The sequence below is a fragment of the Physeter macrocephalus genome, chromosome 16 (assembly GCF_002837175.3).
Source record: "Physeter macrocephalus isolate SW-GA chromosome 16, ASM283717v5, whole genome shotgun sequence".
Lineage (NCBI taxonomy): Eukaryota > Metazoa > Chordata > Mammalia > Artiodactyla > Physeteridae > Physeter > Physeter macrocephalus.
In genome coordinates, this window is record NC_041229.1 from 19,992,606 (window position 1) to 20,011,369 (window position 18,764).

An 18,764-nucleotide genomic window follows, 5' to 3' on the forward strand; every position below is an offset into this window, starting at 1 on the left:
GCACCCGCGAGAGAAAACAGTCCAGCTAAAGGGAGTTTCTGGGCCTCGCAGTGCTGTCAACATCTGTAACTTGACGTCCTTGTAATCGATGGTCAGAAAACGCTTGCTCCATGCCTCAGCCCCTGCCCTCATTTGTTTGTGTAGGTCTGGGACCCTTGACCCAGCCACTGAGGAAATTGCCCAGGCCAGCCCTAGAAGCTGTGTACAAGAGCTCTGAATGCTTTCCAGAGCACCTCTTCTTCTTCAGCTTTGGCGTTTAAGGTGTGTAGAAGGGATACCATCAAATTAACTCCAACAGAGCCTTCCGTGGTGGCGCAGTGGTTGAGAGTCCGCCTGCCGATGCAGGGGACACGGGTTCGTGCCCCGGTCCGGGAAGATCCCACATGCCGCGGAGCGGCTGGGCCCGTGAGCCATGGCCGCTGAGCCTGCGCGTCCGGGGCCTGTGCTCCGCAACGGGAGAGGCCACAACAGTGAGAGGCCCGTGTACAGCAAAAAAAAAAAAAAAAAATTAACTCCAACAAAATCAGCTCAAGTGCAGATGCTTCAAGGGTAACCTGTTCTCTCTGCAGTTTTCTAGAGAGCAGGAGCAAAGGTAGGGGGCAAAACCCTACCTTCCTGCACACTCAGCCTAGCCCCTTCATTGTGTAGAACTCCATCCACCCCCAGGTAACCCAAATACAATCCCAAGCTAATGGTGGCAAATAAGAGATAGGCTTAGGGAGAGTGCAAGACCGGGGCCCTCAATTCCAGGGGCTCTGTAGCTCTTTAAGCCTAAAACGTGTCCGCCATCCCTGGGCTGCTAGCCAGTCCCCCAAAGCAGTAGATTCTCCCCACAGCCATGGTGGTGAAATGATGCAAACAGGTCCCTCCTTCCCAGGGCTCATACTAGGGTCCCGTTCTTGCTGTCATAGCGGGGTGTGGACTGAGGGAAGTAAAGGGTCGCATACTCTGTAGCATTTTCTAGCTGTAGGTGCTTCACCTCCTGGGCAGAGCGTGTCTGGGTTAGGCTGCACACTTGAATGTCTGCATAGTGTAAGCTGCTCTCCTCCGACCTGAGGCCTTGACTCCTCTCCTGAGACACAGGCTGCTTTAACACCTGCTCATACGTACGTCTCGTTGGGTCACGGCCCTGAGAGGAATGGACAGCATTAAGGGAGATTCTTGACTTGGTTTTGCCCCTCACCTCCAACGCAGGGTCTGTTAAATGACACTTTGCTTTGCTGCTTTGGGGGATGGAGGAAGATGGGCAGAACCAGAAACTTCTACAGATGACTGAGACGTTTCTGTCCCAGGAGGGAAAAGCTGAGTCCTGGGATCCCATGTCCGAGCGGCCTCCCGGGAGGGACAGAGGTTGTCATTACCTTTGTGCCATTCTGTTGCTGCTGCTGCTTTAATGTCCATCTTGCTTGGCTCCCTGAGAGGAAGAAATCCGACTTAAATCCATTTTCTCTTCCTGTCTCTACTGAGATTGCCTTCTTCAAATCTCTGTGAAATTATTATGGTGGGTTTCTAACTAATCTCCCTGCCTCTGCTCTCATCTCTAACTTCTACCATTCCCACATTCAAACTCCTTAGCAGAGTATACTATCTGGCCCTTTCACAGTCTGCCTGTAATATCTTCCAACCTAATTTTTCACTGGCCCCTAACATAGTCCAACAGGCATATGTTGAGATCCCATCGTATGCCAGGCTCTGTGCCACATTCTGGGGATAGAAGGATGAGTAGGCCGTTTTCTCCTGTGCAGGGGAGCTTGCAGTCTACTAGGGGAGACAAGTAAACAGACTATTACAGGGCAATATGGTAAGAGCTCAGCTACACCAAGCATTTGGTCACTTTCCATAAAGTCACTCTCTTCTCTTGTCTTTCTTTTCTCTGCATGAGATAATTCCCCGGCCTAAAATACCCTCTCCTCCCTGCTCCTCTTCCAACTTGTGAACTTGCTATTATTCCTTCAACATCGGTGTTTTCTCCCCTTCTCTCACAGCATGGATACGGTACTGCTGGGAGCACTAGTATCAATACATGGTATTACGGTTACTTGTTAACGTGTATAATACGTGGTATTACGGTTATTTGTTAACGTGTATAATACGTGGCATTACGGTTACTTGTTAACGTGTATCTCTTTCTCAAACTTGATTTTCAGTTCCTCTAGGGCCGAGACCATGTGCCCTTCCTCTTGTGCCTCTCTGCCTCCTTGGAATCCTGCCTCGTGCTTCACATACAATATAAAGGTTGAATAAATTTTTGCTGGATGAATGAAGGAATGAGCAACCAACCTTGCCACTCTGAGATAATGGAAAGGATGAGACTCAGAGTTTCAGAGCTGGTCTTGAACACAGTAACCTAACGATTCTCTTTGGTGTACTATCTCCCTTTAGCGGTCCCCCACCTTATGCCCCTTCTAAAGACACTGGGTCTCTTATCTTCTTTTCTCAAATTTGCACTCCCCCTAGCATCCCCCACCCCCCACCCCCAACGCCCATTACCCATTTTCTTTTTCCTCTGGAAAGTTGATGGGCAGCTCCTGTGAAAGGAAAAACAGATCACTCATGTGTAAGAGCCTGGCCTCTATCTTCCCTCCTTTATCATTTGCTCTGTGGTCTCCTTAGCATTCTGGTAGGGTGACCTTCCCTCACCTCCTTCTAACAAAGATTCACCCTGAGCCAGCCCCAAAGCATTTATCAAGGGTACCATACCTCTCCCAAAGGGATGGTTCTGGAAGGTGGAGTGGTACAACTGACATAACCAAACCCAAAATACAGCCTCAGGCAACCAGGCGCTACATGCCAGGGATGTAGCTGGGTTGAGGGCTATTCTGGGATTGTCTAACAGGCTAATCCCAGCAGAGGGTAAGGGAAACTGGCCAAATAATGGGATATTCCTGGATTCAGAGACCCTCTTGCTTCTTCTCTGGTGTCTCTCCTTCAGGGTCTCTGCCAACCTGGGGTTCTCATTCTGGGAGTCACAGAAACTGCCACAACCAGGGCTGACTAATTAGAGCCCTGCACAGCCCTTTCCTAACAGGTGACCTCCCGCCCTGCTTTTTTGTCCTTGTTTTTAATTAACAGAGAAAGTGAGAGATGTTTAAGCTTTAACATCCATAGCACAGGAAGCTCTGAATTTAGTGAGTGACTCAGCTACATTGCCCTCCCTGCAGGACAGACCTCTTATACTAATTTCTGAGCCCCTGGGGTCCCCGATGGAGCCAGTGTGTCTATGTGATTGTCAACTGTTTCATGGCCAGAGAAACAACACTTGTCTGAGGAAATAGGCTGAATAGTTTGTGGCTTACTCGGGATGCTTTTTCTTGCTAGTACATTTCCAACTGTAACAGAGCCAACCCTATTTGTCTGACTTCTGTCTCCCCAAGGAAGTTTCCTTCTTTTGCTAATTAAAAAGAAAGGGGGGGAACTTCTAAATCATGTTCATTTTCCTAATGTAGAAAAATCAGGATTTTTCCACACATATCTGACAGAGGTTTGTGTTTTGGTTTGATTTTTGGTTTTAATGCAGCTTGCTGAGCTGAGAGTAGTTTGAGTCTCCATTTGAACTCTAGAGGTGGTTCAGAAGAAAAGCTTTGAGACTATTTCTGGGTCTTTCTACTTCCTCTTCTTCCACTTTAGCTCTTCCTTTCCTTTACCACTGCCTCGTCATAGCCTAATCCTAGCCTCTAATTCCTTGCCCCTGGTCACTACTGTCTTCCTACTTACTTCTACTTAAACAGATAAAGAGAATATTAATTCTAAAATAATGTAGACTTGGGTAACTCAATTTTAGTGAACAGAGCCTGTTCCCATGTTGGATGTTACACAATGCCTGGACACGACCCAAATGGAATATTTGGTTAGACTCGCGGGTGACAGGATTTTATTTTTAGCCCAGAATTAAGGAAACCAAATGGGCACTCTCCTATATTGGTAGTAAGAATAAAAATTGGTGCAGTCTTTCTAGAATGCAATTGGCAATAAGTATAAGAAGCCTTAAACATAAATGTGTGTACCCTCTGATGTAGCTAGAATGCAATTGGCAATAAGTATAAGAAGCCTTAAACATAAATGTGTGTACCCTCTGATGTAGCAGTTCTAAGCAATAATCAGGTGCAAATATGGATGCTCATTGTAGCATTATTTATAATTGCAAAAAATAGGAAATATACTAAATGTCCAACATTGGGAGCTAACTAAATAAATGGCATCTCCAATCAATGGAACATTATATATCAATTTAAGAAAGATGCTATGTTGGAAGAACACCTAATAGCATGGAAAATTTTCCTCTTTATTACGATAATAAAAAGGTAATATGTTTTGGGATAAAAACTATGCATATAGGCATTTAAAAAGGATTACATGGAAATACACTAAAATGTTCCTGTCATCTCTGGGTGCTTATATTTATGGTTGTTTCTTATTTTCTCCTCTTTGGTGCTTTCCAAATTTTCTACAGTGAATGTGTATTACTTTTGTAATCAGAAAAAGAAGTTTTTAATAAAAATCTCAATTGTCACAGTGTCTTTAAGTTTCTGAAGTTTATTGAGACAATGAGAAATAGAGAAGAACAATATTTATCCAGTCCCACTAATATTTTAAGAGGAAAAAATATATTTTGGTTAGGATAACTGGTGCAGTGTTTCTAGCTAGGCTCTAGAGTCTGACTGGTGGTGTCAGACTAGCTCTATGACCTTTAGCAAGTTTTTTACTTCATTAGGCTTCCATTTTCATTTTACTTAGTTAAAAATTTTTGGCCATGCTGCATGGCGTGCGGGATCTTGTTTCCCTGACCAGGGATGGATCCCAGGCCCTCAGCAGTGAAAGCGTTGAGTCCTAACCACTGGACCGCCAAGGAATTCCCTCCATTTTCTTATTAATAAAATGAAGATAATAATAGGACTTAAAACTCATGGGATCATTGTAAAATTGAAATAAAATAATAAATGTAAAATACTCAGCTAGGTGTCTGGCATATAATGAGTGTCAATCAAAGCTGACTACTATGACTACCACCATCCAAGGAAGAAATGACCAAAAATGAAAACTATGAAGACTTGGGAAGAAAGGGAGTGAAAGATGCTTTACACCCCCTTCTCTGGAAGTTTTTATGTTTCTAGATGTCCCATGTCTATAGGACATCTCAGAGTTTAAAAAGTGCTGTTCTCATTTTATAGATGGGCCAACTAAGGCCCTAGAACTTTGGTACCTTACTCAAGAAGAACCAAATTTCCTATTATTGCTATGTCTTCTGCCTCTATCACTAAGCCTGATACACATAGGTGTTCAATAAAATAGTTGTTTAATAAGTGAATGAGTAGTAGGAACAGGACTTGAATCCAATGTACTGACTCCAAATTATATGTGCTTTTCAATGTACCTCACCTATCTCTCTAAACATAATGATAGTTTATTCATAAACAGATCACCCTCAAGACAGATGCAGGCATGGAGTGGTAGAGCTAAGAAGGCAGTGGACAGGATAAAACTAGGCCCAGGGGTTTATAGCGTTAAAAAGAAACAACAGGCCGGGACTTCCCTGGTGGTCCAGTGGTTAGGACTCTGCACTTCCACTGCACAGGGCATGGGTTCGATCCCTGGTCGGGGAACTAAGATCCCACATGCCAAGTGCAGTGTGGCCAAAAAATTTAAAAAGAAAAGAAACAACAGGCCTCAAATGGTGTTGCTTGTGCTAAGCTCATACCACCAAACCATGGCTTAATACCTAGCCTAACTGGAGTTTCAACCTTCCCCAGGAATGTAGTCTTTCTTAAACGTCAGTTTGGAATTCTCTGGTCAGCATCAATGAGATAATCTGCCACACAGACCTTTTCCATTGCCCAAAGGAAGATGAGGTCATCTGCTCTTCCCTTGGTCCCTTCCCCCTTCTGCCTATAAAAGTCTTTCATTTTGTACAGCTCCTCGGAGCTCCTTTCTACTTGCTAGATGAGATGCTGCCCCATTCATGAACTGTTCAATAAAGCCAACTAAATTTTTTAAATTTACTTGGTTGAATTTTTGTTATTTAACAACAGTGATGACAATCCTGGGAAAGAATAATAAAGACAATATGATTCATTTATTGTGAGGCTTTCACATATAATCTGCTCTTCAAGTCTGTAATCTAAACAACACAGGTTGTTTTATCTACATATTACATATGAGGAAAAAGAGAAGCTACAGAATTTGCCTAAGGTCACACAGCAAACAAGTGTGAAAGGTATATTCAAATATTGCATGGATATTCTCCTTCTCCTCATTTCTGCCCTTTTATTTTATTTTTATTTTATTATTATTTTTACGTCTACCCTTTTAAATAAACATTTCTCCAAAGTTGACTTGCTTGATTCAGGAGGCAGTATTATGGCATGATTAAAAGTATGGGCTTTGAAGTCAGATAAACTTGGGTTGTAATCTTGGTTTGTTTGCTTACTAGCCATGTGACCCCAGACAAATTAGTTAACTTCTCTGAATCTCAGCTTCTTAGCTGTAAAATGGGAGGAGTAAGACCACCTCCCTCAGAACTGTTGGGAAAATTAAATGAGATTATAAAGCTCCAAATGCTACAATTATTACCATTATCTGGAGGAGAAAGGAAGAGAATAAACGGAAAGAGGAGGCAGAGGAAGACAAAGAGAAAAAATGTCAATTTACTAATTTACTATTCCAGCCCTGTCCTGGCCGTTGGACAGACAGCTGGCTTGGCTGTTTTTTGAGGTTTCCTGAAAGGAGGGAGCACAGAAGGGGTGCTGCTGTGGTGCTGGCCCCTGGAGGTGCCACATGGAGGAGGTGCCATGTGGAGAAGGTGACAGTGGGAACTTGGCAGAGCACTAGCTGCAGGCTCTCTCTTATTCTTGGGGTCTTCATGTCCACCAACAGAGACCTTACCCTCCGACCTTTCCCCCTACTCACCAGCTTTCCCCGCAGCAGAGCCGGTTTCCCATGGTGCTCTGTCTCCCAGGGAGCCCAGCTGTTTTGCTACCGATAGGGGCTTGTGCATTTCCTGGTTCCCGGTTCAGCTTTCAGTAGCAGCTCCCAGGGAGCCTCCGTCAGGGTCAGATTTCAACCTAACAGGCTGGACTTTGGAAGCCACCTGCTGGAAAGATTCCCAGGTGACTGCTCCCAGCCAAAGGGTAGAGGAACACACACGGGCTCCAGGTGAGAGCAATCTCACCTTCGGGATTTGGAGCTACTTTGATGAAGCATTAACTTCTGAGCTTCAAGCTTCAGTGAGCAGAAACCTGAGACAGAAAAGGGCTCTGGATTTCCTTAGGAAATGTTTCTCTACTACTTCACACTGTCATTGAAATGTATCGTCTATAATAAAGAGTCTTACCTATGTTTCCCCAGCACTACGCAGGTCTAATTGAGTTTCACTTTCAAGGTAATCGGTGTCAGTCTCTTATTATCCTTGTCCAGAATCTGGGTTTGAATACTGGACTCTTTTGGAAACTAAAATTTAGGGAAATGTATTCCTTTTGTATTCTCCCTTGTTATTGGAATTAATGTGGGCAAATCACTTTTTTCTAGGACTGTAAAAATGGAGGGCTAAACTCATTACTTAATCCCCTTTCTGGTCAAAAATCATATGATTCTATGATTGGAATGGTCTCAGCACTTCTTAACCACTCACTTCCCCATCCCCAGTAGAGAACTACGGAATCTCCATTTAATCTCAACTCAGCTTCTCCTCCAATGACGTGAAGCTGTTCTCATTCCACACTCACTGGCAACTAGGATGCAGTTGAGCAAATTCCTCTGTAGAAAATAGGGGCTCTAGGAGAATTTGTGGAACCTGTATGGCTTGTCTTCAGTGTTCCCACCCCCTCTTTAGTGTCTTGTTCAGATGCCCAGTTATTTGTGTGTCCCTTATGGATGTTCAGGACCCAGCACTCAGCCCCATACTCCACAAAGAGTACCCTGGACGCTTCATTCCTCCCCATCTTCTTTCCTTATGAAAAATGGAGATAATAAGAGTCATAACCTTGTAGGATTGTGGTGAAGATTAAATGAGATAATGTATATAAAACTCTAGTCCAGGGCCTGGCACATGGGACCCTCTCAGTAAGTCCTAGCTATTGTTATTATTATTACTTCTTGTTCTCAGCTAATTGTTAGATGGTAAAGCATCTTACTTTATTGTCTGGTGATGGATCATTGCACTAGCCTCTTATTTCATGGCCATGCTTCTCCCTGGCAATCCATTCTGTACTCTACCATTAACTGTATTCTTTTCATCCTGCTACCCAAACTTCTTAGCTTGGCACTCAAAGCCCTCCACAATCTTGGTCCCTTTCTAGCTACTTTCTCTAATTTAAAGAAAAAATTTAAAGGAAAACATGTGAGATTTTTATATGACCAGAAATTCCAAAGGAACCAACACTGTGTTGTGGTAGTCAGAAAATCTGATATACCCAAAGCACCATTAATAGAAGTCTAGAGTGATAAACAACAGTATTGATTATTCCACTGAAGTCTGTACCAGTCAGTCCATGATTGGAATAATAATTTTAGGTTTACATGTTGAATTTCAAGTTACAGTGTCAAGAGGCAGTGTATTAAAGAGAAAGTTGTCTGAGTTATAAGTGGTATGGAAAGTCCTATAAAATACGGTTAAAAGAATTAGGCATGTTTAGTTGGGAAAGGGAAGCTTTTGGAGGACAGGATGGTTACTTTTAAATATTTGAAGGGACTCTCAAGTGAAAGAAGGATTGCATTTATTTTCTGGACATAACCTGAACCAATGGGCAGAAGTTACTGAAATGCAGATTTTGGATCAATGGAAGGAAGAACTTATAACAGATGGGTCCAAAAAGAAAATGAAATGGGCTACCTTATGAAGTTCTAAGCTCTCGGTCACTGAAACTGTCCCAGAAGTTGGTTAATAATCTTCAAAGTATTTGAATGGGATGGGGATTTGGACAAAATCAGAGGTTTCCATTTTTTTTTCTAGCTAAGGAACCCTTTCTTTTAAATGAAGCTCAGGTAAAAATTCCAACTATGAAACAGATCAAAGTGAAGCTGTTCTGGTTGAAGTCTGAATAGGATCCTTTTACAATTCTTTTTCTTCTCAGCTAGACGTTAAGATTCCTGAGAGTAGACAACAAAGGAGCATAGTTTTAAATTTATAATTACAATGTATAACCTCCATAGTATATTACTTGGGGTTTAATAAATATTTGTTGAATGAGTGAACAAAAGAATACATCAATAGTTATTTCTTTAAGGTATGCTTTAATTTTTAATAGATGGCAATCCTTTAACCAAGAATTGTATTCTTCACGTGAGGGTTCTTATCCTGGGGATCCACAGATTCCCTAAGAGGGGCATATGAATGGATCTCAAGAGCTGTGTGAACCTATTCAAATTGTATGCCAAATTTCGGAGCATGTGTGTTTTTCTGGTAAGAGGATCTATTGCTTTTGCCAGATTTTTCAAGAGGGTCCATAAAAAAAGTTAAGAATCAACCACTTTAATGGAAGAATTTCAGATGTCCATCACAACCTAGTAAAAGATATATTTGGGGGCAGGGAGGTCTTCTGGACACTCCTCAAAGCATACACATGCATGTTCTCTTGATTACAGACAGTAATTAAGAGGTCAACCCCCACCCGCCCTCAGGCTTTCCTGAATACATCATACCCCTAGTATTACGACTCTACTTCCAAAGGAAGTTTCCCTGGCCATCACCACCATACCAATAACCCTAGCTCCCCTGCATTTAGACTTGGATTGGGTGGAGGGATGCAGCGATTCCTCTCTTTGGGATGTTTCAAGGTTAGAAACAAATGCTTTCTCTCATAGGCAGAGGGTGGGGAGACTGTGATTCAGTGACAATGGCAGAGGTTTCTGTGTCTGTGCCCCTGTGTCTGCATACTCGATCCCTCAGAATCAGAGACCATTTACAGTGGACAGACCTTAGTATGGGAAACCAGGGCTTTAGGCAACTCTGCAGCCAAAAGCTGTTTTCCCAACCCCTACCCAAAACAGGCCAGACAGTCTGGAGACCCTTGTTTTTGTGTCTCTAATCACCAGCTCAGACAGTGCCCTCTGGGCTGTTTGGATGGCATATCCTTTTTCCCTCCCAGGATCACTCTCTCTTTTGTTGCATTGTGAGAAAATTATGGCCAGGAATTTGATCTGGAGCCAGTGTCAGCTTCCAGGTGTGATCTCAGCATACAAGTGTGAGCTCAGGGTGCTATGACATTGCGTACATCTAACTGAGGACCTTTTTGTCTAGCTGTCCTTTTTGTCTCCCTCCCTGCCCATCCCATCCTCCAGGCCACAGAATAGGGAGCAGCACAAACAAGGCCCTGAGATTTGGGTTTATTCAGCTCCACCCAAAACTAAATGAAAACACTATGACACGTCCCAAGGGACCAAACCATACATGGTGACCATGCACTTTTCCCTTCCCCCAAGGATGCTGCTACCTCTGGGGTGGTGAGCAGCTAGTCCTATCACCGTGGGAGCTAGAAAGGGTGCTGGGTCTGTGGCACTCAGGGCTCAACACTGGCTGCCTCCTCTTCTTCTGGATCAGGAGGTGCAGGGAGCAGGGAGATGTAGACCTCATTGACCTCTGTGTCCAAATGTCGGCCGCCCCGAGGTGCCTCCAGGTTGAGGATGCCATCGTGGGAGAGAGCAGCGCGGACCCGCCAGGGGTCAACATCAGCAGGCAGGACGTAGGTTCGGCAGAACTCTCTGGACACGAAGCCATGGCGGTCCAGGCGCTGAGGGTGCCGGGCAGACACCTCCAGTAGGTTGTCCACAGTCCTCACGGTTACCTCATCAGGGGTAAAGTGACTCACATCCAGAAATGCCTGGAACTTGCCCTCACTGAGCCGAAGCTCAGAGGCCCCTGCCCTGCTACCCTCCCCAGCTTGGGCAGCCCGGGGCCGGACATAGTAGCCATGGTAGAGGGTGGGGGTCAGGATCTCTTCTGGCAGGAGGCCTGAGGGGCAGAGAGAGAGAAGGCAAGAAGCAGGATGAGGGAGAATGGGGTGGGAAGGAGGGCGAACTGAGAGCAGATCAGGAGGTGAGGCCTAGGGAGAGCTGGAGGGGAGTCAGGAGAAGCAGGGAAGGGGAAGGAGGGGTCCCAGTGGCTGGAATGAGGCGGCTGGGGAGAGGAGATTGAGAAAGGGAATGAGTTGGGATGAAGAAGAGCAAGCCAAACCGGGTCTGGGTGGTTCGCAGGGGAGGCATCCCGAGGGGAGCAGGGGCAGGTATCAGAGCACAGCGGGCAGCAGTCCGCACCGAGGTCAGGAGGAACGGGAGCGAGCCCTGCCCGGAGGGGGTGAGGGGGGAGTCTGGGGTGGGAGACGGCTCGCCCCAGGAGCTCAGTTAAGCCCGGAGTGGGGTGGAGGCCAGTAGCATTGGGAGGTCAGCCCAGAATTTCAGCAGGTGGGGGTGGGAGGCAAGGGGGTGGCGTCCGTGCCATACCTTCCCCGAAGCGCTGCTCGCCCAGGCGGCTCGGGTTGGCAAACTCGTACTCGGCGGTGGCCGGGTGGGCATGTGGCACCGAGCGGCCCGACATGGCTGCAGAGCCGCCGGCGGACCCGGCTCGAGGTGCGGCCCCAGCAGGCGCAGGAGCACCCCTCCAGCTGCCGCAGAGCCCGGGCGCACTCGGAGGTGGGGGCGGGGTCTACACCACCCAAAATAGTGCCGAGCCCGGTGGGGGAGGGGCGGGCAGCACCCGCGTCGAGTGTGTGGCCCGCGCCGCCTGGACCCCCGTCCCCTCCGCTGCACACCCTTCAGCTGTCACGGGGGGCCCCCCCGGGGAGGACAGCTGGGGGCCTGGCTGCGGAGCGAGCTGGGGAGGGGAGGCTGGTGGCGGAGGCCCCGGAGAGACCGCGCTGAGACCCTCCCAAAGAGTTTGCACGTTTTCCACGCCCCTCTTCTCCTCCTCAGTGGCAGGCAGCCGGCGCTCTGCTTCATCAAGCTCCCCTGGATTTACTGTTCTGCGAGGCCTGTAAAGTGAACGACGCAAACAACTTTCTCCCCTTTCTCTGCGGTGGGGTGAGGGGCCTTCCTGCCTAGATTAAGGTCAGGGTTCTCTCTGAACCCAGGGAGACCCAGGACACCACGTGGAAACCTGCCGTTGACATGTTGGTGATCACTACTCTCCTTCAGGGACCTACAAAGAGTTAATATCTGGGGCCCAGCCTAGTTAGATTCCAGTTTCTGCCCAGGCCCAAGATAGTCTCTGGCCGCATTCCCTTGGCATGCTAGGCTGCAGAGGAGGAGGAGGGGCCCACTGCCCGCCTGCCTGGGATTCCTGCCTCAGTCCCAACTCCAGAGAAGGGGGTGGGGGTGGGTGCCATGGGGTGCGGACAGAAAGCGAGTAAAACAAGACCAGGACAAGTCACTGGCCAGCTCAGACGTGTTTGTATTTCTCTTTTCTTAGCTCAGTGAGTACTGGGTATGTGTCACACTGCCAAATCCCCAATCACAAGTCTCCATGAACGGGCAGTGAGCTGGGATAATAAAACCCCTGACATCACCATTCCAGAAGCTTCAGAAGACTGCGTATATAAGGGGCTGGCTGTAGCTGCGGCTGAAGGAGCTGACCAGCCAGCTGAGTCCCCACACTCACCTAGCCACCATGGACATCGCCATCCACCACCCCTGGATCCGCCGCCCCTTCTTTCCTTTTCCCAGCCGCCTCTTTGACCAGTTCTTTGGCGAGCACCTGTTGGAGTCTGATCTCTTCCCAGCTTCTACTTCCCTGAGCCCCTTCTACCTTCGGCTGCCTTCATTTCTGCGGGCACCCAGCTGGATTGACACTGGGCTCTCAGAGGTAAGTCTCCCCTCTGCCAGGACAGGTGAGTTCATTCTGGAGCCTCCTGGAAGTGTCTCCATCCACTGTCCTTTTCCTCCTGGCCTAAATCTGACTAGGTCTAAGGGTCCCAAGTGTCTTAGGCTCTTGTGTGTCCTGCAGTGAAGAAAGATCAGGTCCCTAGTTCCTCTCTTCCGCAGTCACCTGTTTGTATTCGATGCACCTCTGTATCCTATTTATTACATTTTTTCCATGTGTTATGAAGATCATTCTCTGTCCCATCTTCTAAGTAGGATGTCCCTTTCTGGTTTGGTTCATAATGATCTACAGGGAAAGAGCTGCCTTCAGACTCCTTTGGCTCACCTCTTCTAATACCTCACACTCCTGACAAATACTATCATCTCAAGTTCCAGAGCCAGGAGACAGTCCTACCTCACCCTGAGCTTTTCATCCTGGCTGCATGGAGCTGGAGACAGCAGCCACTATTTTCTTCCTTTCTATTCCCTCTTCTATGATTTTCTGGGTTTCTCAGGGCTGTGACAGGGCACTGGCCTGGGTCCAAGCCTAATGAGGATAGAAGGTAGGTCAAGTTTAGGGACCCCCCTCCACTTGTCCTGAGAGGGTAGGAGAATGGGGCGAACACATAAGATTGACAGAAGCTGTCACAGATAACACTCTGGTTTAAAAATATTCAAGAGTGAGTTAACAGCAGCCGAGTGGGCAAGGGCTTTGGAAGGACAATCAGAGCTAGCAGAACATTCCAGATTGAGTGGGTGGGAAACTTGGCAGAGACCTGAGTAAGAAGAAGGGGCCTTTGTCTCACAGACAAATGACAAGGCCAGGCATTGGGTCGGAGAAGCAGCAGAAGCCATGCCCAGACCCATCCTTGTGATTTGTCCCCTGGGTGGCCTGTCTTCTTCCCTGTCCCTGTAAATAAATTTTGGCCTGATGACCAAATGGTGTGCCTTGGGTACCACTGTGGTGGCACCCCTGAACTAGAGAGTCATGTTTATTCAAAACGGGATTTTTAGCTAAAAAGAGGAGGATAGGGCTTCCCTGGTGGCGCAGTGGTTGAGAGTCCGCCTGCCAATGCAGGGGACACGGGTTCGTGCCCTGGTCCGGGAGGATCCCACGAGCCGCGGAGCGGCTGGGCCCGTGAGCCATGCCCGCTGAGCCTGCGCGTCCGGAGCCTGTGCTCCACAACGGGAGAGGCCACAACAAGTGAGAGGCCCGCGTACTGCAAAAAAAAAAAATAATAATAATAATAAAATAATAAAAAAATAAAAAGAGGAGGATAAACTACCTGGAAAGAAAGCAAGTCTGCAGAATGAGACTGTACTAGTGTTCATATTCCTACTATCTTTTGTCTTCCCCTCCCCCACCTTGCTATTTCCAGATGCGGCTGGAGAAGGACAGATTCTCTGTCAACCTGGATGTGAAGCACTTCTCCCCAGAGGAACTCAAGGTCAGGGTGGTGGGAGATGTGATTGAAGTGCATGGCAAACATGAAGAGCGCCAGGTACGTAGCTGACTTTCTCTTCTGCTCATTCATCCAGCGCGTACTATATGCCAGAGTCTGCCATCAGCCCCTGAGGCTGGCAGCATTCCAGTCCTAAGCCATAAGAGTCAAGAACAGGGATTAAACCTGTTGTTGTTATTGTTGCTGTTGTTTTGGCCAGAGAAGTGATCTTTGTTGTTAGTTTTGATTTGATTGCCTCAGATGGGATAGATGGGATGTTAACTTCCTCTTTAAGCTGGTAGTTCTCAACCTTGACCACATTAGAATTGCCAGGGGAATTTTAAAAAAATATCCCAGTGCTCAGGCATATCCCAGGTCAGTTAAATCAGGATTTTTTTCAAAGCTCCCTAGGGGATTCTAATGTACAGTTAGTCAAGGTTGAAGACCACTGATTTAGGAGTAGTGGCTGTCAGACATCTGATTGCTTTATATAATTACATTAACTGCATGCACTCGGAAGGCTCTTGAATTTGAGACTTTTCTTTCAGATGTTTTGGAATTCACTTCTCTTTAGCCCATCTTAATGCTGAACTACTTGCTTTGCCTAAGCTTCAGAGCTCTACTCAGCTCCTAATACCCTAGACCCATGTGGAAATCAGTTGAGAGCCTGTCTGGATAAATGCTTGAGATTCAGCAGGTGTAAAGGTTAGGGTCAGAAATCTTTAGCCAAATTCTAAAGAATGGAATAGCTTTTCAAAACTCTGGGAGAGTTTTTCTATGAGTTTGCTTCCTACCTGAGGCAGTGAAAGCGCGGAGTCCTTACCACTGGACCGCCAGGGAATTCCCAACTCAGAAACTTGTGCATCAAACAGTATAGTGTGAGGTCCTCAAGCTGTTTCAGTTTTGCTTGTATGATTCAACTTTAGATCAGAGTCTCCCTGGAGGGAGTCTTTATTGTTGTTGTTGTTATTATTAGGTCTGTTGGTCTGGAAACTTCTGGAACATTCCTGAAGAGTCAGGACAATTTCTGGGTTTCCTCAGGGACTCAAATCTTCAAAGCCAGATGATATTCCCAATCCTGTAGGCCCAAAAAACATTGATCTAAACCTCTGGGAAATACCCCTGAACATGTCCATGCCTGAGGGTTTAGAGAGCTATGAAGTTTTGGCTGTTCAGACTTCTCAGACTCTCATTGGTAGGAGTGACCACCTAGGCAATTTCATCTTAGCCCCAAACAGAACAGCTATTTAGCTTTCTCTCATGTTGCCATGCATTTGGCCACACCTAAGGGGAAGGAGGATGTCTGAGTTCTAGGCAAGTGATGCTATTTCCTGTTCTTATCTCTCTACCTCTTTCCTTATTCTCTTGGATTAGGATGAACATGGCTTCATCTCCCGGGAGTTCCACCGGAAATACCGGATCCCAGCTGATGTGGACCCTCTCACCATTACTTCATCCCTGTCATCTGATGGCGTCCTCACTGTGAATGGACCAAGGAAACAGGTCTCCGGCCCTGAGCGCACCATTCCCATCACCCGTGAAGAGAAACCTGCTGTCACTGCAGCCCCCAAGAAGTAGATGCCCTTTCTCTAACTGCATTTTTTAAAACAAGAAAATTTCCCCACCAGTGAATGAAAATCTTGTGACTAGTGCTGAAGCTTATTAATGCTAAGGGCAGGCCCAAATTATTAAGCTAATAAATATCATTCAGCAACAGAAAACTGTGTTGTGTTTGAATATTTTGTAATAATCATCACATGTTATTTAGGGGACTCCAGGGATATTAGGGTCAGAATGACTGTTTCCAGCATTTACTCATGGGATAAATTTAGCAAGTCACTTAAGCTTTATGGTCTTTAAGTCTTCCATTTATAACATGGGGTACTGATTTGTACACTAGTTGTAAGGAGTAAATTAAGGAGAAAAAGGAGGTAAAGCCCTTAGCAGAGTTCAAGGAATATTAGTTCCTCTCCTCCCTCTTTGATTTTGGCCCTCAGTTCCAATAACAAATCTGAATGAGGTCTGGATGACAATGCATAAAAGGCCTTAGTGCATCTCTAAAATTCATCATGTCACCAGGGAGCAGATGGTATCCTCAACTTTGACATTTTGCTACTGATAAGCATTGCCTTCAGCTGATTCACAAGGTGGACAGGTGATTATCACAATAGGACAGGTGATTATCGCCAAACAAGCCTCTCAGGTGTAGTCCCTTAATTAGCCGGTAAACACCTATTAAAACTAAGACTGGGAAATGTACAATCCATTGACCCAACAATTTAAAAAGTTTAACTTTTTCTTTTTATTTATTTTTAAATATTTATTTGTTTAAGCCACTCCGGGTCTTAGTTGTGGCACGTGGGATCTTTAGTTGCAGCATGTGGGCTCTTAGTTGTGACATGCATGTGGGATCTAGTTCCCCAACCAGGATCGGAACCTGGGCCCCTTGCATTGGGAGTGTGGATTTTTACCCACTGGACCATCAGGGAAGTCCCTTATTTTTTTTATTTTTTAAATTTTATTGAAGTATAGTTGACTTATTATACAATGTTGTGTTAATTTCTGCTCTTCAGCAAAATGACTCAGTTATCCACATGCATATATATATTTTCATATTCTTTTCCATTATGGTTCATCACAGGATATTGAATATAGTTCCCTGTGCTATATGGTAGAACCTTGTTTATCCATCCTATATATAGTAGTTTGTATCTGCTAATCCCAAACTCCCAATCCTTTCCTCCCCCATCCCCCCACACAGGCAACCACAAGTCTGTTCTCTATTCTGTGAGTCTGTTTCTGTTTCGTAGGTATGTTCATTTGTGTCATATTTTAGTTTAGTTTTTTTTTTTTTTTTTTTTTTTTTGGCCACACCACGCAGCATGTAGGATCTTAGTTCCCCGACCAGGGATCAAACCTGCACCCGCTGCATTGGAAGCATGGAGTCTTAACCACTGGACCACCAGGAAAGTCCCTTTTTATTATTTATTTATTTATTTATTGGTGTGTCATATTTTAGATTCCACATATAAGTGATATCATATGGTATTTGTCTTTAAAAGGTTTAAGAATTACAGTGAATAACAACAGATCAATAAGTGATTATATTATTTAGCTTAAACAAAGACATACTGCTCTACAAAAACAGCTCTATTTCACTTTTGTGAGTCTAGACAAACTTCTCATTCAATTAATGAAAAATAGCCCTGGTATAAATGTTTAGAGACAACTCTTATTTTTTCTGCACCCTCTTCCAGCTGATTTCTGATTTCTCACAAGGACTCTTTCCTTCACAAAAAAGTTTGGGGATTGGCCATGCTTTTAAAATATGACACGTAAAACAATTGTCGAAAGTTTTTATGTTGCAGGGGTGTGGAGCTAGGACAATATACATTGCAAATCTATACAGGTTCAAAATGTTTTCTCTTAAAAAACAACTTCCTAATAGTCTGAAATGCTGTGATCTAGCCAGAAGTCAGATTTCTCTAAACTTAGAGCCAATTTTTATGGCTGGGTAGCAGACATTGTTGGCTGCCTAAGTAACCTATTTACCACCTTCAGTCTTGCCAACAGCACCCCAGATTGGTTTAGGTATCCACCATATTCTTCCTAGCCATGTGCCTCAGGAAAGTGAAGGGTTCCCCCAAGCTCCAGTCAGAGTTGGTCTAAATCAATCATGGAAATTCCCTTCCTTCTGTAGGGATTAATCTTGAAAGGGCTACAACCCAATTATGATCAATGAGACAGGAGGGAAATTCGCTATAGCTGCTTCTAGAAAAGCTTTTTACCTTTAAAAAGACTTGCCAAAAAAGAGAGAGGGAGGGATGGAAGAGGGAGAGGGAGAGAGACAGAGACAGAGAGAAAGAGAGAGAGAGAGAGATTGATTTTTTTTCTTCCTCTGCATGTTGGAGCATGAGAATGTGATACTCAGATTGCTGTAGGCATCTTGAAACCATGAGGGAGCATCCGTGATATACTGATGATGGCTGAGCAAGAAGATGGTAAGACTCCGAGACCTTGATGGGTCATTGAACTGTTTAACTGGTCAACTTTAGAGCTTCCTTATTTCACAATGTCTTATTACATCTCATTTTTGTTTAATCTTTTTTGATGAGGGTTTTATGTTACTGGTATGCAAAAACACCTTAACTGATTGAGGCTGAATTAAGTAGTGTAAAAAACTGAAGAATGCCCTGGAAACCATGTGTCAGCTTTAATCATTTTAGTGAATTACCAGATTTCTCAAGCAGACATAATCTTAATGATTTGATCTTAAATGAATCACACTTTGTCTATTAGAGTATGATATTTATGTTTTTGACAAATTTGTTCAGAATGTGCAGGGTCACCTTTTTTGTTTATTATTACCATCGCCAAGTTAGACTAGTTTTTTGTTGTTATTCTTTTCCAGATCACATGCTTTGCTATAGCTATTTGTTCACTGCTATTAGTATAGGACTTTTCTTTTTTCTTTTTTTTTTTTTTTTTTTTTGCGGTACGCGGGCCTCTCACTGCTGTGGCCTCTCCCGTTGCGGAGCA

General features: G+C 45.3%; 3 protein-coding genes across 4 annotated transcripts; 1 reads left to right on the plus strand and 2 right to left on the minus strand.

Moving 5' to 3' along the window:
• Positions 1 to 267: 267 nt before the first annotated feature.
• Positions 268 to 6,967, minus strand: C16H11orf52 (chromosome 16 C11orf52 homolog). Its single transcript, XM_007128269.3, has 4 exons — positions 6,904 to 6,967; positions 2,491 to 2,528; positions 1,362 to 1,414; positions 268 to 1,129 (listed from the first exon to the last, which is right to left on the minus strand). The coding sequence occupies exons 1-4, from the start codon at positions 6,933 to 6,935 to the stop codon at positions 881 to 883; spliced, it is 372 nt and encodes a 123-aa protein (XP_007128331.1). The 5' UTR covers positions 6,936 to 6,967; the 3' UTR covers positions 268 to 880.
• A 3,334-nt stretch (positions 6,968 to 10,301) lies between these two features.
• On the minus strand, positions 10,302 to 11,618 carry HSPB2 (heat shock protein family B (small) member 2). Its single transcript, XM_007128268.3, has 2 exons — positions 11,431 to 11,618; positions 10,302 to 10,942 (listed from the first exon to the last, which is right to left on the minus strand). Exons 1-2 carry the CDS (start codon positions 11,522 to 11,524, stop codon positions 10,491 to 10,493), a joined length of 546 nt encoding a protein of 181 aa, XP_007128330.1. The 5' UTR covers positions 11,525 to 11,618; the 3' UTR covers positions 10,302 to 10,490.
• A 732-nt stretch (positions 11,619 to 12,350) lies between these two features.
• On the plus strand, positions 12,351 to 15,946 carry CRYAB (crystallin alpha B). Of its 2 annotated transcripts, none has more exons than XM_007128267.3 (3): positions 12,351 to 12,787; positions 14,163 to 14,285; positions 15,600 to 15,946. In XM_007128267.3, exons 1-3 carry the CDS (start codon positions 12,593 to 12,595, stop codon positions 15,801 to 15,803), a joined length of 522 nt encoding a protein of 173 aa, XP_007128329.1. In that variant the 5' UTR covers positions 12,351 to 12,592; the 3' UTR covers positions 15,804 to 15,946. The 2 variants fall into 2 exon arrangements, with proteins under 2 accessions (XP_007128329.1, XP_028357290.1); XM_028501489.2 differs by having other exon boundaries at positions 12,495 to 12,787; positions 14,163 to 14,231.
• The last annotated feature ends 2,818 nt before the right edge of the window (positions 15,947 to 18,764 follow it).